The sequence below is a fragment of the Heterodontus francisci genome, unplaced genomic scaffold, assembly GCF_036365525.1.
Source record: "Heterodontus francisci isolate sHetFra1 unplaced genomic scaffold, sHetFra1.hap1 HAP1_SCAFFOLD_823, whole genome shotgun sequence".
NCBI classification, from domain to species: domain Eukaryota; kingdom Metazoa; phylum Chordata; class Chondrichthyes; order Heterodontiformes; family Heterodontidae; genus Heterodontus; species Heterodontus francisci.
The window spans coordinates 194098-208829 of record NW_027141437.1 but is presented as its reverse complement, the minus strand read 5'-3'; the positions used below and the strand labels follow the sequence as shown (position 1 = coordinate 208829).

Below are 14732 nucleotides of genomic sequence, written 5' to 3'. Positions count from 1 at the left end.
GGCTGATATCTGTACACTGACTGGTGTCTCTCAGTCCCCTCTCTCTCAGGGTGATATCTGTACACTGACTGGTGTCTCTCAGTCCCCTCTCTCTCAGGGTGATATCTGTACGCTGACTGGTGTCTCTCAGTCCCCTCTCTCTCAGGGTGATATCTGTGCACTGACTGGTGTCTCTCAGTCCCTCTCTCTCAGGGTGATATCTGTACACTGACTCGTGTCTCTCAGTCCCCTCTCTCTCAGGGTGATATCTGTACACTGACTGGTGTCTCTCAGTCCCTCTCTCTCAGGGTGATATCTGTACACTGACTCGTGTCTCTCAGTCCCCTCTCTCTCAGGGTGATATCTGTACACTGACTGGTGTCTCTCAGTCCCTCTCTCTCAGGGTGATATCTGTACACTGACTGGTGTCTCTCAGTCCCTCTCTCTCAGGGTGATATCTGTACACTGACTGGTGTCTCTCAGTCACCTCTCTCTCAGGGTGATATCTGTACACTGACTGGTGTCTCTCAGTCCCCTCTCTCTCAGGGTGATATCTGTACACTGACTGGTGTCCCTCATTCCCGTCTCTCTCAGGGTGATATCTGTACACTGACTGGTGTCTCTCAGTCCCCTCTCTCTCAGGGTGATATCTGTACACTGACTGGTGTCTCTCAGTCCCCTCTCTCTCAGGGTGATATCAGTACACTGACTGGTGTCTCTCAGTCTCTCTCTCTCAGGGTGATATCTGTACACTGACTGGTGTCTCTCAGTCCCCTCTCTCTCAGGGTGATATCTGTACACTGACTGGTGTCTCTCAGTCCCGTCTCTCTCAGGGTGATATCTGTACACTGACTGGTGTCTCTCAGTCTCTCTCTCTCAGGGTGATATCTGTACACTGACTGGTGTCTCTCAGTCCCCTCTCTCTCAGGGTGATATCTGTACACTGACTGGTGTCTCTCAGTCCCCTCTCTCTCAGGGTGATATCAGTACACTGACTGGTGTCTCTCAGTCTCTCTCTCTCAGGGTGATATCTGTACACTGACTGGTGTCTCTCAGTCTCTCTCTCTCAGGGTGATATCTGTACACTGACTGGTGTCTCTCAGTCCCCTCTCTCTCAGGGTGATATCTGTACACTGACTGGTGTCTCTCAGTCCCCTCTCTCTCAGGGTGATATCTGTACACTGACTGGTGTCTCTCAGTCCCCACTCTCTCAGGGTGATATCTGTACACTGACTGGTGTCTCTCAGTCCCCTCTCTCTCAGGGTGATATCTGTACACTGACTGGTGTCTCTCAGTCCCTCTCTCTCAGGCTGATATCTGTACACTGACTGGTGTCTCTCAGTCCCCTCTCTCTCAGGGTGATATCTGTACACTGACTGGTGTCTCTCAGTCCCCTCTCTCTCAGGGTGATATCTGTACGCTGACTGGTGTCTCTCAGTCCCCTCTCTCTCAGGGTGATATCTGTGCACTGACTGGTGTCTCTCAGTCCCTCTCTCTCAGGGTGATATCTGTACACTGACTCGTGTCTCTCAGTCCCCTCTCTCTCAGGGTGATATCTGTACACTGACTGGTGTCTCTCAGTCCCTCTCTCTCAGGGTGATATCTGTACACTGACTCGTGTCTCTCAGTCCCCTCTCTCTCAGGGTGATATCTGTACACTGACTGGTGTCTCTCAGTCCCTCTCTCTCAGGGTGATATCTGTACACTGACTGGTGTCTCTCAGTCCCTCTCTCTCAGGGTGATATCTGTACACTGACTGGTGTCTCTCAGTCACCTCTCTCTCAGGGTGATATCTGTACACTGACTGGTGTCTCTCAGTCCCCTCTCTCTCAGGGTGATATCTGTACACTGACTGGTGTCCCTCATTCCCGTCTCTCTCAGGGTGATATCTGTACACTGACTGGTGTCTCTCAGTCCCCTCTCTCTCAGGGTGATATCTGTACACTGACTGGTGTCTCTCAGTCCCCTCTCTCTCAGGGTGATATCAGTACACTGACTGGTGTCTCTCAGTCTCTCTCTCTCAGGGTGATATCTGTACACTGACTGGTGTCTCTCAGTCCCCTCTCTCTCAGGGTGATATCTGTACACTGACTGGTGTCTCTCAGTCCCGTCTCTCTCAGGGTGATATCTGTACACTGACTGGTGTCTCTCAGTCTCTCTCTCTCAGGGTGATATCTGTACACTGACTGGTGTCTCTCAGTCCCCTCTCTCTCAGGGTGATATCTGTACACTGACTGGTGTCTCTCAGTCCCCTCTCTCTCAGGGTGATATCAGTACACTGACTGGTGTCTCTCAGTCTCTCTCTCTCAGGGTGATATCTGTACACTGACTGGTGTCTCTCAGTCCCCTCTCTCTCAGGGTGATATCTGTACACTGACTGGTGTCTCTCAGTCCCTCTCTCTGTGAGGGTGATATCTGTACACTGACTGGTGTCTCTCAGTCCCCTCTCTCTCAGGGTGATATCTGTACACTGACTGGTGTCTCTCAGTCCCTCTCTCTCAGGGTGATATCTGTACACTGACTGGTGTCTCTCTCTCTCAGGGTGATATCTGTACACTGACTGGTGACTCTCAGTCCCCTCTCTCTCAGGGTGATATCTGTACACTGACTGGTGTCTCTCAGTCCCTCTCTCTCAGGGTGATATCTGTACACTGACTGGTGTCTCTCAGTCCCCTCTCTCTCAGGGTGATATCTGTACACTGACTGGTGTCTCTCAATCCCTCTCTCTCAGGGTGATATCTGTACACTGACTGGTGTCTCTCAATCCCTTTCTCTCAGGGTGGTATCTGTACACTGACTGGTGTCTCTCAATCCCTCTCTCTCAGGGTGATATCTGTACACTGACTGGTGTCTCTCAGTCCCCTCTCTCTCAGGGTGATATCTGTACACTGACTGGTGTCTCTCAGTCCCTCTCTCTCAGGGTGATATCTGTACACTGACTGGTGTCTCTCAGTCCCTCTCTCTCAGGGTGATATCTGTACACTGACTGGTGTCTCTCAGTCCCCTCTCTCTCAGGGTGATATCTGTCCACTGACTGGTGTCTCTCATTCCCGTCTCTCTCAGGGTGATATCTGTACACTGACTGGTGTCTCTCAGTCCCCTCTCTCTCAGGGTGATATCTGTACACTGACTGGTGTCTCTCAGTCTCTCTCTCTCAGGGTGATATCTGTACACTGACTGGTGTCTCTCAGTCCCTCTCTCTCAGGGTGATATCTGTACACTGACTGGTGTCTCTCAGTCCCTCTCTCTCAGAGTGATATCTGTACACTGACTGGTGTCTCTCAGTCCCTCTCTCTCAGGGTGATATCTGTACACTGACTGGTGTCTCTCAGTCTCTCTCTCTCAGGGTGATATCTGTACACTGACTGGTGTCTCTCAGTCCTCTCTCTCTCAGGGTGATATCTGTACACTGACTGGTGTCTCTCAGTCTCTCTCTCTCAGGGTGATATCTGTACACTGACTGGTGTCTCTCAGTCCCTCTCTCTTCTCAGGGTGATATCTGTACACTGACTGGTGTCTCTCAGTCTCTCTCTATCTCAGGGTGATATCTGTACACTGACTGGTGTCTCTCAGTCCCCACTCTCTCAGGGTGATATCTGTACACTGACTGCTGTCTCTCAGTCCCCTCTCTCTCAGGGTGATATCTGTACACTGACTAGTGTCTCTCAGTCCCTCTCTATCTCAGGGTGATATCTGTACACTGACTGGTGTCTCTCAGTCCCCTCTCTCTCAGGGTGATATCTGTACACTGACTGCTGTCTCTCAGTCCCCTCTCTCTCAGGGTGATATCTGTACACTGACTGCTGTCTCTCAGTCCCCACTCTCTCAGGGTGATATCTGTACACTGACTAGTGTCTCTCAGTCCCTCTCTATCTCAGGGTGATATCTGTACACTGACTGCTGTCTCTCAGTCCCCTCTCTCTCAGGGTGATATCTGTACACTGACTGCTGTCTCTCAGTCCCCTCTCTCTCAGGTGATATCTGTACAATGACTGGTGTCTCTCAGTCCCTCTCTCTCAGGGTGATACCTGTACACTGACTGGTGTCTCTCAGTCCCTCTCTCTCAGGTGATATCTGTACAATGACTGCTGTCTCTCAGTCCCCTCTCTCTCAGGAGATATCTGTACAATGACTGGTGTCTCTCAGTCCCTCTCTCTCAGGGTGATATCTGTAGACTGACTGGTGTCTCTCAGTCCCCTCTCTCTCAGGAGATATCTGTACACTGACTGGTGTCTCTCAGTCCCTCTCTCTTCCGGTGATATCTGTACACTGACTGGTGTCTCTCAGTCCCCTCTCTCTCAGGGTGATATCTGTACACTGGTGTCTCTCAGTCCCTCTCTCAGGGTGATATCTGTACACTGACTGGTGTCTCTCAGTCCCTCTCTCTCAGGGTATCTGTACACTGACAGGTGTCTCTCAGTCCCTCTCTCTCAGAGTGATATCTGTACACTGACAGGTGTCTCTCAGTCCCTCTCTCTCAGGGTGATATCTGTACACTGACTGGTGTCTCTCAGTCCCTCTCTCTCAGGGTGATATCTGTACACTGACTGGGGTCTCTCAGTCCCTCTCTCTCAGGGTGATATCTGTACACTGACTGGGGTCTCTCAGTCCCTCTCTCTCAGGGTGATATCTGTACACTGACTGGTGTCTCTCAGTCCCCTCTCTCTCTCAGGGTGATATCTGTACACTGGTGTCTCTCAGTCCCTCTCTCTCAGAGTGATATCTGTACACTGACAGGTGTCTCTCAGTCCCTCTCTCTCAGGGTGATATCTGTACACTGACTGGGGTCTCTCAGTCCCTCTCTCTCAGGGTGATATCTGTACACTGACTGGTGTCTCTCAGTCCCCTCTCTCTCTCAGGGTGATATCTGTACACTGACTGGTGTCACTCAGTCCCTCTCTCTCAGGGTGATATCTGTACACTGACTGGTGTCTCTCAGTCCCCTCTCTCTCTCAGGGTGATATCTGTACACTGACTGCTGTCTCTCAGTCCCTCTCTCTCAGGGTGATATCTGTAAACTGACTGGTGTCTCTCAGTCCCTCTCTCTCAGGATGATATCTGTGCACTGACTGGTGTCTCACAGTCCCTCTCTCTCAGGGTGATATCTGTACACTGACTGGTGTCTCTCAGTCCCTCTCTCTCAGGGTGATATCTGTACACTGACTGGTGTCTCTCAGTCCCCTCTCTCTCAGGGTGATATCAGTACACTGACTGGTGTCTCTCAGTCCCTCCCTCTCAGGGTGATATCTGTACACTGACTGGTGTCTCTCAGTCTCTCTCTCTCAGGGTGATATCTGTACACTGACTGGTGTCTCTCAGTCCCTCTCTCTCAGGGTGATATCTGTACACTGACTGGTGTCTCTCAGTCCCTCTCTCAGGGTGATATCTGTACACTGACTGGTGTCTCTGAGTCCCTCTCTCTCAGGGTGATATCTGGACACGTGACTGGTGTCTCTCAGTCTCTCTCTCTCAGGGCGATATCTGTACACTGACTGGTGTCTCTCAGTCCCTCTCTCTCAGGGTGATATCTGTACACTGACTGGTGTCTCTCAGTCCCTCTCTCAGGGTGATATCTGTACACTGACTGGTGTCTCTGAGTCCCTCTCTCTCAGGGTGATATCTGGACACGTGACTGGTGTCTCTCAGTCTCTCTCTCTCAGGGCGATATCTGTACACTGACAGGTGTCTCTCAGTCCCTCTCTCTCAGGGTGATATCTGTACACTGACTGGTGTCTCTCAGTCCCTCTCTCTCAGGGTGATATCTGTACACTGACTGGTGTCTCTCAGTCCCTCTCTCAGGGAGATATCTGTAAACTGACTGGTGTCTCTCAGTCCCCTCTCTCTCAGGGTGATATCTGTACACTGACTGGTGTCTCTCAGTCCCTCTCTCTCTCAGGGTGATATCTGTGCACTGACTGGTGTCTCTCAGTCCCTCTCTCTCAGGGAGATATCTGTACACTGACTGGTGTCTCTCAGTCCCTCTCTCTCAGGGTGATATCTGTAAACTGACTGGTGTCTCTCAGTCCCCTCTGTCTCACGGTGATATCTGTACAATGACTGGAGTCTCCCAGTCCCCTCTCTCTCAGGGTGATATCTGCACACTGACTGGAGTCTCTCAGTCCCTCTCTCTCAGGGTGATATCTGTACACTGACTGGTGTCTCTTAGTCCCTCTCTCTCAGGGTGATATCTGTAGACTGACTGGTGTCTCACACTCCCTCTCTCTCTCAGGGAGATATCTGTACACTGACTGGTGTCTCTCAGTCCCTCTCTCTCAGGGTGATATCTGTAAACTGACTGGTGTCTCTCAGTCCCCTCTGTCTCACGGTGATATCTGTACAATGACTGGAGTCTCCCAGTCCCCTCTCTCTCAGGGTGATATCTGCACACTGACTGGAGTCTCTCAGTCCCTCTCTCTCAGGGTGATATCTGTACACTGACTGGTGTCTCTTAGTCTCTCTCTCTCAGGGTGATATCTGTACACTGACTGGTGTCTCTCAGTCCCTCTCTCTCAGGGTGATATCTGTAGACTGACTGGTGTCTCACACTCCCTCTCTCTCTCAGGGTGATATCTGTACACTGACTGGTGTCTCTTAGTCCCTCTCTCTCAGGGTGATATCTGTACACTGACTGGTGTCTCTCAGTCCCTCTCTCTCAGGGGTTGAGAGAGAGGGACTGAGAGACACCAGTCACTGCACAGCTGTCTCCCTGAGAGGTAGGGGACTCAGTGCCTCCCTTAGTCAGACAAGTTGCACAATTTACCTTTCAGTATCCAGGTTATGGAGGCTCCAGCAACAGTGGCCGTGTTGTCCCCGACCCCCACACCCTTCAATATTGCCTGTGTGGCAAGGGTACCCGTTATGCTGCTGGCAAACGCCTATCATCAGAAATAGAGACCACATCAGCTTCGGTGAACTCGGCCAGGTAATTCTGTCACAGTGTGTTAGATACACTGTCCTTTCCCCCCGCTCTGGGACCGGGTGTCACAGTGCGTTAGATACACTGTCCTTTCCCCCTCTGGGACCGGGTGTCACAGTGCGTTAGATACACTGTCCTTTCCCCCTCTGGGACCGGGTGTCACAGTGCGTTAGATACACTGTCCTTTCCCCCCTCTGGGACCGGGTGTCACAGTGCGTTAGATACACTGTCCTTTCCCTCTCTGGGACCGGGTGTCACAGTGCGTTAGATACACTGTCCTTTCCCCCTCTGGGACCGGGTGTCACAGTGCGTTAGATACACTGTCCTTTCCCCCCTCTGGGACCGGGTGTCACAGTGCGTTAGATACACTGTCCTTTCCCCCCTCTGGGACCGGGTGTCACAGTGCGTTAGATACACTGTCCTTTCCCTCTCTGGGACTGGGTGTGACAGTGCGTTAGATACACTGTCCTTTCCCCCCTCTGGGACCGGGTGTCACAGTGCGTTAGATACACTGTCCTTTCCCCCTCTGGAACCGGGTGTCTCAGTGCGTTAGATACACTGTCCTTTCCCCCTCTGGAACCGGGTGTCTCAGTGCGTTAGATACACTGTCCTTTCCCTCTCTGGGACTGGGTGTGACAGTGTGTTAGATACACTGTCCTTTCCCCCTCTGGGACTGGGTGTCACAGTGTGTTAGATACACTGTCCTTTCCCCCTCTGGAACCGGGTGTCTCAGTGCGTTAGATACACTGTCCTTTCCCTCTCTGGGACTGGGTGTCACAGTGCGTTAGATACACTGTCCTTTCCCCCTCTGGGACCGGGTGTCACAGTGTGTTAGATACACTGTCCTTTCCCCCTCTGGGACCGGGTGTCACAGTGTGTTAGATACACTGTCCTTTCCCCCCTCTGGGACTGGGTGTCACAGTGCGTTAGATACACTGTCCTTTCCCCCTCTGGGACCGGGTATCACAGTGTGTTAGATACACTGTCCTTTCCCCCTCTGGAACCGGGTGTCTCAGTGTGTTAGATACACTGTCCTTTCCCTCTCTGGGACCGGGTGTCACAGTGTGTTAGATACACTGTCCTTTCCCCCTCTGGAACCAGGTGTCACAGTGTAATAGATACACTGTCCTTTCCCCCTCTGGGACCGGGTGTCACAGTGTGTTAGATACACTGTCCTTTCCCCCTCTGGGATTGGGTGTCACAGTGTGTTAGATACACTGTCCTTTCCCACTCTGGGACCGGGTGTCACAGTGTGTTAGATACACTGTCCTTTCCCCCTCTGGGATTGGGTGTCACAGTGTGTTAGATACACTGTCCTTTCCCCCTCTGGGACTGGGTGTCTCAGTGCGTTAGATACACTGTCCTTTCCCCCTCTGGAACCAGGTGTCACAGTGTGTTAGATACACTGTCCTTTCCCCCTCTGGAACCAGGTGTCACAGTGTGTTAGATACACTGTCCTTTCCCCCTCTGGAACCAGGTGTCACAGTGTGTTAGATACACTGTCCTTTCCCCCTCTGAAACCGGGTGTCTCAGTGCGTTAGATACACTGTCCTTTCCCCCTCTGGGACCGGGTGTCACAGTGTGTTAGATACACTGTCCTTTCCCCCTCTGGAACCGGGTGTCACACTGTGTTAGATACACTGTCCTTTCCCCCTCTGGGACCGGGTGTCACAGTGTGTTAGATACACTGTCCTTTCCCCCTCTGGAACCAGGTGTCACAGTGTGTTAGATACACTGTCCTTTCCCCCTCTGGGACTGGGTGTCACAGTGTGTTAGATACACTGTCCTTTCCCCCTCTGGAACCAGGTGTCACAGTGTGTTAGATACACTGTCCTTTCCCCCTCTGGAACCAGGTGTCACAGTGTGTTAGATACACTGTCATTTCCCCCTCTGGGACCGGGTATCACAGTGTGTTAGATACACTGTCCTTTCCCCCTCTGGGACCGGGTGTCACAGTGTGTTAGATACACTGTCCTTTCCCCCTCTGGAACCAGGTGTCACAGTGTGTTAGATACACTGTCATTTCCCCCTCTGGGACCGGGTATCACAGTGTGTTAGATACACTGTCCTTTCCCCCTCTGGGACCGGATGTCACAGTGTGTTAGATACACTGTCCTTTCCCCCTCTGGGACTGGGTGTCACACTGTGTTAGATACACTGTCCTTTCCCCCTCTGGGACCGGGTGTCACAGTGTGTTAGATACACTGTCCTTTCCCCCTCTGGGACTGGGTGTCACACTGTGTTAGATACACAGTCCTTTCCCCCTCTGGGACCGGGTGTCACAGTGTGTTAGATACACTGTCCTTTCCCCCTCTGGAACCAGGTGTCACAGTGTGTTAGATACACTGTCCTTTCCCCCTCTGGAACCAGGTGTCACAGTGTGTTAGATACACTGTCATTTCCCCCTCTGGGACCGGGTATCACAGTGTGTTAGATACACTGTCCTTTCCCCCTCTGGAACCAGGTGTCACAGTGTGTTAGATACACTGTCATTTCCCCCTCTGGGACCGGGTATCACAGTGTGTTAGATACACTGTCCTTTCCCCCTCTGGGACCGGATGTCACAGTGTGTTAGATACACTGTCCTTTCCCCCTCTGGGACCGGGTGTCACAGTGTGTTAGATACACTATCCTTTCCCCCTCTGGGACAGGGTGTCACAGTGTGTTAGATACACTGTCCTTTCCCCCTCTGGGACCGGGTGTCACAGTGTGTTAGATACACTGTCCTTTCCCCCTCTGGGACAGGGTGTCACAGTGTGTTAGATACACTGTCCTTTCCCCCTCTGGGACAGGGTGTCACAGTGTGTTAGATACACTGTCCTTTCCCCCTCTGGGAGCGGGTGTCACAGTGTGTTAGATACACTGTCCTTTCCCCCTCTGGAACCAGGTGTCACAGTGTGTTTGACACACTGTCCTTTCCCCCTCTGGGACTGGGTGTCACAGTGTGTTTGACACACTGTCCTTTCCCCCTCTGGGACAGGGTGTCACAGTGTGTTAGATACACTGTCCTTTCCCCCTCTGGGACAGGGTGTCACAGTGTGTTAGATACACTGTCCTTTCCCCCTCTGGGACTGGGTGTCACAGTGTGTTAGATACACTGTCCTTTCCCCCTCTGGGACCGGGTGTCACAGTGCGTTCGACACACTGTCCTTTCCCCCCTCTGGGACAGGGTGTCACGGTGTGTTAGATACACTCTCCTTTCCCCCTCTGGAACCAGGTGTCACAGTATGTTACAGACAATATCTGTGTGTCTCGAAGCCTATCCCCTCTGAATGTTGAGCTTCTGATCGATCACTGACCTGCACAGTGTCCCAGATCTGGTAAGTGAGATAGTCATCGCTCACACTGTCGGGATATCCTTGTGGCAGGAAGACTGACTGAAACACAGACACAGCAAGGAAGTTATGCTGAACATTTATAACGCTCTGGTTCGGCCTCAAGTGGATTATTCTGTCTTATTGCGGTCGCCAGTCTCGGGGAAGGACGTGAGGGTCCCCGAGAGGGTGTGGAGGAGATTTACCATGGCATTTTAGTTACAAGGTTAGGTTGGAGACGCTGGTGGTTTGTTCTCCCTGGAGCGAAGGAGATTGAGGGGGTGGCGGGGGGAAGATTTACTCGAGGGGTACGAGATTCTGACAGGTTTAGATAAGTGTAGGGTCAGAATTCCCCCCCCCACCCCCCCGCTCCCCCAATCTGGACTTTAAAACTGGACTATGTGGAGTATGGGGAAGGAACCCCACCCCGACCACCGACACTGGTACTGTGAACGAGAGCCAGAACCCAACACAAAGCACACAGGGGCAGGCTGCATTCCAAGGCGTCAATTTCAAACATTTGTCGTGTATATCAGCTCTGGGGCCTGGAATACCTCACCTTGGCGGAGTTCATTGTTCTCAGTAACGGAAATCACACCAGCGCTGAGTGGATCTGTCTGGACCAGGCAGGTCACAGAGGAAAGAGATTAAAAGGTGCTAAGTGCTGACCGTCCAGTAGGTTGGTTTCAGGAGGTGTGTTCACGATACCTCGATAAGGATAAATCTGTCAATCTCTGCTTTAAACATACTCAATGACTGAGCTTCCACAGCCCTCTGGGGTCGAGAATTCCAAAGATTCACAACCCTCTGAGTAGTGACATTTCTCCTCATCTCGGTCCCAAGCGGCTTCCCCCTTATTTTGAAATTGTCTCCCCTGGTTCTAGACTCCCCGACCAGGAGAAACATCTTAGCTGCACCTACCCTTTCAGTAATTTGCAGGTTTCAATGAGATCACCTCTCAATCTTCGAAACTCGAGAGAATACAGGCCCAGTTTCACCAATCTCTCTCCATCGGACAGTCCCGCCATCCGGGGAACGAGTCTGGTGAACCTTCGTCGCACTCCCTCTATGGCAATAATATCCTTCCTAAGGTAAGGGCACACAGTACTCCAGGTGTGGTCTAACTAAGGTTCGAGACAATTGAAGCAAGACTTCACTACTCCTGTACTCAAAACCTCCTGCGATAAAGGCTGACATCCCATTCGCCTTCCGAATTGCTTGCTGCACCTGCACATTAGCTTTCAGTGACTTATTGAGGTCAAAGGTCCCTTTGTACGTCCACGCTTTCTCACCTCCTCCCATTTATGAAATACTCTGCACATCTGTTCCTCCCGCCAAAGTGGATAAGCTCGTCCTTCGGGAAGGACCTCGGAGAGGGTGCGAAGGGGATTGTCGAGAATGGTCCCAGGGATGAGGGAGTTCAGTTAACAGGGAGGAACTGGAGAAGCTGGGGTCACTTCCCTTTCGAGCAGCAGTGGGGACAACATAACAGAAGTGTTCAAAATTATGAGGGGTGTCCATTGTTCCTCCCAGCTTGTTCTGTTTTCCTCCGACTTTCGTGTTTGAGATATGAAATATATATATAATATATAAACATATATGAACATTCCCTCCACCAACACCAAATTCAGACGCTCCGCCGACGCCCGACTCGGGACTTACCGTGAACCAGACAGCCACGGACCGCGAGACCCGCTCCGCTTGTTCCGCCCTTCGGACGAGCTCCCCGCCTTCCAGTTGGACGTAGCGCCAAGCCCGGCGCGTGCTATACCGCTCTGAGCAGAGGACGCCCGTCGCCTTCTCGGCCATTGCGGTCTATCGGGGGTGGCTGGGAGGGGGGGGGGGGGGAAGGTAAGAGCAGAAAAGATATCAGTTAAAGAGGAACCGGCTGGGAATGTCAGGAGCCCACGGGCGCTCCCGCCCCCGTTTGCCGTCGGCCGTGCCTCGGCGGGGCATCACTCTGGGGACGCAATCCCCATACATCTCTGCTGAGGTGCCGGGGGGGAGCGCTGCACTGTCAGAGGTGCCGTCTTCGGGAATGAGAAGCCCCCTCCCGGCTGTGCACTGGGACGTGCGCAGAGGGGAATTCTCGCCCACTATTTATTCCCACGACCGGCACCTCAGAATATCGTTGATCTGGTCCTTGGGTCAGCTTGCTGTGTGCGTGGGATCTTGCTGTGCGCGTGCCGTCCACTGCATTTCCTACACGACGACAGTGACTACACTTCCGAAGGATCTAACCCCTGTACTGTACCTGTCCTGGGAGTGTTTGATGGGGGACACTGTAGAGGGAGCTTTACTCTGTATCTAACCCCCGTACTGTACCTGTCCTGGGAGTGTTTGATGGGGACAGTGTAGATGGAGCTTTACTCGGTATCACAGTGATTTTTACTGTGTTTATAATATATCATCTATATGTCCTGGGGTCAATATCTATCCCACAATCCAAATTACAAGAACAGATGATCTGGGTTGTTCTCACATTTGCTGTTTGTGGGATCTTGCTGTGTGCTCATTGGTTGCTGCATTTCCTACATCACACCAGTGACCACACTTATAAAAGTATCTCATTGGCTTGTGGGACCTGCTGAGGTTGTGACAGGCCCTCCTCTCCCCTTCTTCGGGGTACTTACACTGTTTTTAATGTATATACCCACACTCCTCTCCCCCTATGATGTATATGTCCTCACTCCCCTCCCCTGTGATGTATAGAATCTATATGACCTCACTCCTCTGCCCTATAGATTGTATATGTCCTTATTCTGTATAGACTCTCACTCTGCTCTACCTATAACGTATGTAATATATAAGTCCTCCCTTGATGTGTAGAATATATATGTCCTCACTCCTCTCCCTATAGAATCTATATATCCGCAATCCACTCCCTTGTAGTGTACATAATGCATATGTTCTCATTCCTCTTTCCTGTCATGCATAGAATCTATATGTCCTCACTCCTCTCCTCTGTAATGTATAGAATGTACTCACCCTGACACCTCTCCCCTGTAATGTATAGAATTTATGTCCCCACTCCTCTCCCCTGTAATGTATAGAATCTATATGTCCCACTCCTCGCCCCTGTAATGTATAGAATCTATATGTCCCCACTCCTCTCTCTCTCTCTCACCCTGTAGTGTATAGAATATATGCATCCCCGCTCCTCTCTCCCCTGTACTGTATAGAATATATACGTCCCTACTCCTCTCCCCTGTAATGTAAAGAAGCTATACGCCCCCACTCCTCGTCCCCGTAATGTACAGAATCTATACGTCCCCATTCCTCTCCTCTGTAATGTGTCGAATCTATATGTCCCCACTCCTCTCCCCGGGAATGTATAGAATCTATACGTCCCCACTCCTCTCCCCTGTAATGTATAGAATCTATACGCCCCCCACTCCTCCCCTGTAATGTATAGAATCTATACGTCCCCCACTCCTCTCCCCTGGAATGTATAGAATCTATACATCCCCCTCTCTCCCTGTAATGTATAGAATCTATACGTCCCCGCTCCTCTCCCCTGTAATGTATCGAATCTATACGTCCCCACTCCTCTCCCCTGTAATGTGTAGAATCTATACGTCCCCGCTCCTCTCCCCTGGAATGTATAGAATCTATACGTCCCCGCTCCCCCCCCATGGAATGTATAGAATCTATACGTCCCCGCTCCTCTCCCCTGGAATGTATAGAATCTATACATCCCCACTCCTCTCCCCTGTAATGTATAGAATCTATACGTCCCCGCTCTTCTCCCCTGGAATGTATAGAATCTATACGTCCCCACTCCTCTCCCCCTGGAATGTATAGAATCTATACGTCCCCCCGCTCCTCTCCCCTGGAATGTATAGAATCTATACGTCCCCGCTCCTCTCCCCTGGAATGTATAGAATCTATACGCCCCCACTCCTCTCCCCTGTAATGTATAGAATCTATACGTCCCCGCTCCTCTCCCCCTGGCATGTATAGAATCTATACGTCCCCACTCTTCTCCCCTGTAATGTATAGAATCTATACGTCCCCGCTCCTCTCCCCTGGCATGTATAGAATCTATACGTCCCCACTCCTCTCCCCTGTAATGTATAGAATCTATACGTCCCCGCTCCTCTCCCCCTGGCATGTATAGAATCTATACGTCCCCACTCCTCTCCCCTGTAATGTATAGAATCTATACGTCCCCGCTCCTCTCCCCTGTAATGTATAGAATCTATACGTCCCCGCTCCTCTCCCCCTGGCATGTATAGAATCTATACGTCCCCACTCCTCTCCCCTGTAATGTATAGAATCTATACGTCCCCGCTCCTCTCCCCTGGAATGTATAGAATCTATAGGTCCCCACTCCTCTCCCCGAAAGGATGACTGTACTCACCCGCCTCGCTCCCTCCTCGAGGGCCACTCGATGTAAGCCTCCTCGCTATTGGTCCCCTCGATGTAAGCCAGTTTCCTATTGGTCCCTCTACCCAAGCTGCGCGCGCAGTAGACGTTGTTTTTTGAACCCGACGCCTCCAACCGACGCGGCGCGTGGCGGC

At 51.6% G+C, this 14732-nt stretch overlaps 1 protein-coding gene across 3 annotated transcripts in view; it reads right to left on the bottom strand.

Moving 5' to 3' along the window:
• The window catches only part of rusf1 (RUS family member 1), a 46580-nt gene extending 31869 nt beyond the window's left edge, over positions 1–14711 (bottom strand). The window contains exons 1-4 of one of the 3 annotated variants that reach the window (XM_068027243.1): positions 14573–14711; positions 11872–12037; positions 10195–10272; positions 6740–6854 (exon numbers count right to left, since the gene is read on the bottom strand). In XM_068027243.1, coding sequence (XP_067883344.1) covers positions 6740–6854; positions 10195–10272; positions 11872–12018 — 340 coding nt within the window. In that variant the 5' untranslated portion in view covers positions 12019–12037; positions 14573–14711. The remainder of the gene's footprint in view (positions 1–6739; positions 6855–10194; positions 10273–11871; positions 12038–14572) is intronic. The other 2 variants (XM_068027242.1, XM_068027241.1) reach the window with 2 other exon arrangements.
• Between the last annotated feature and the right edge of the window lie 21 nt (positions 14712–14732).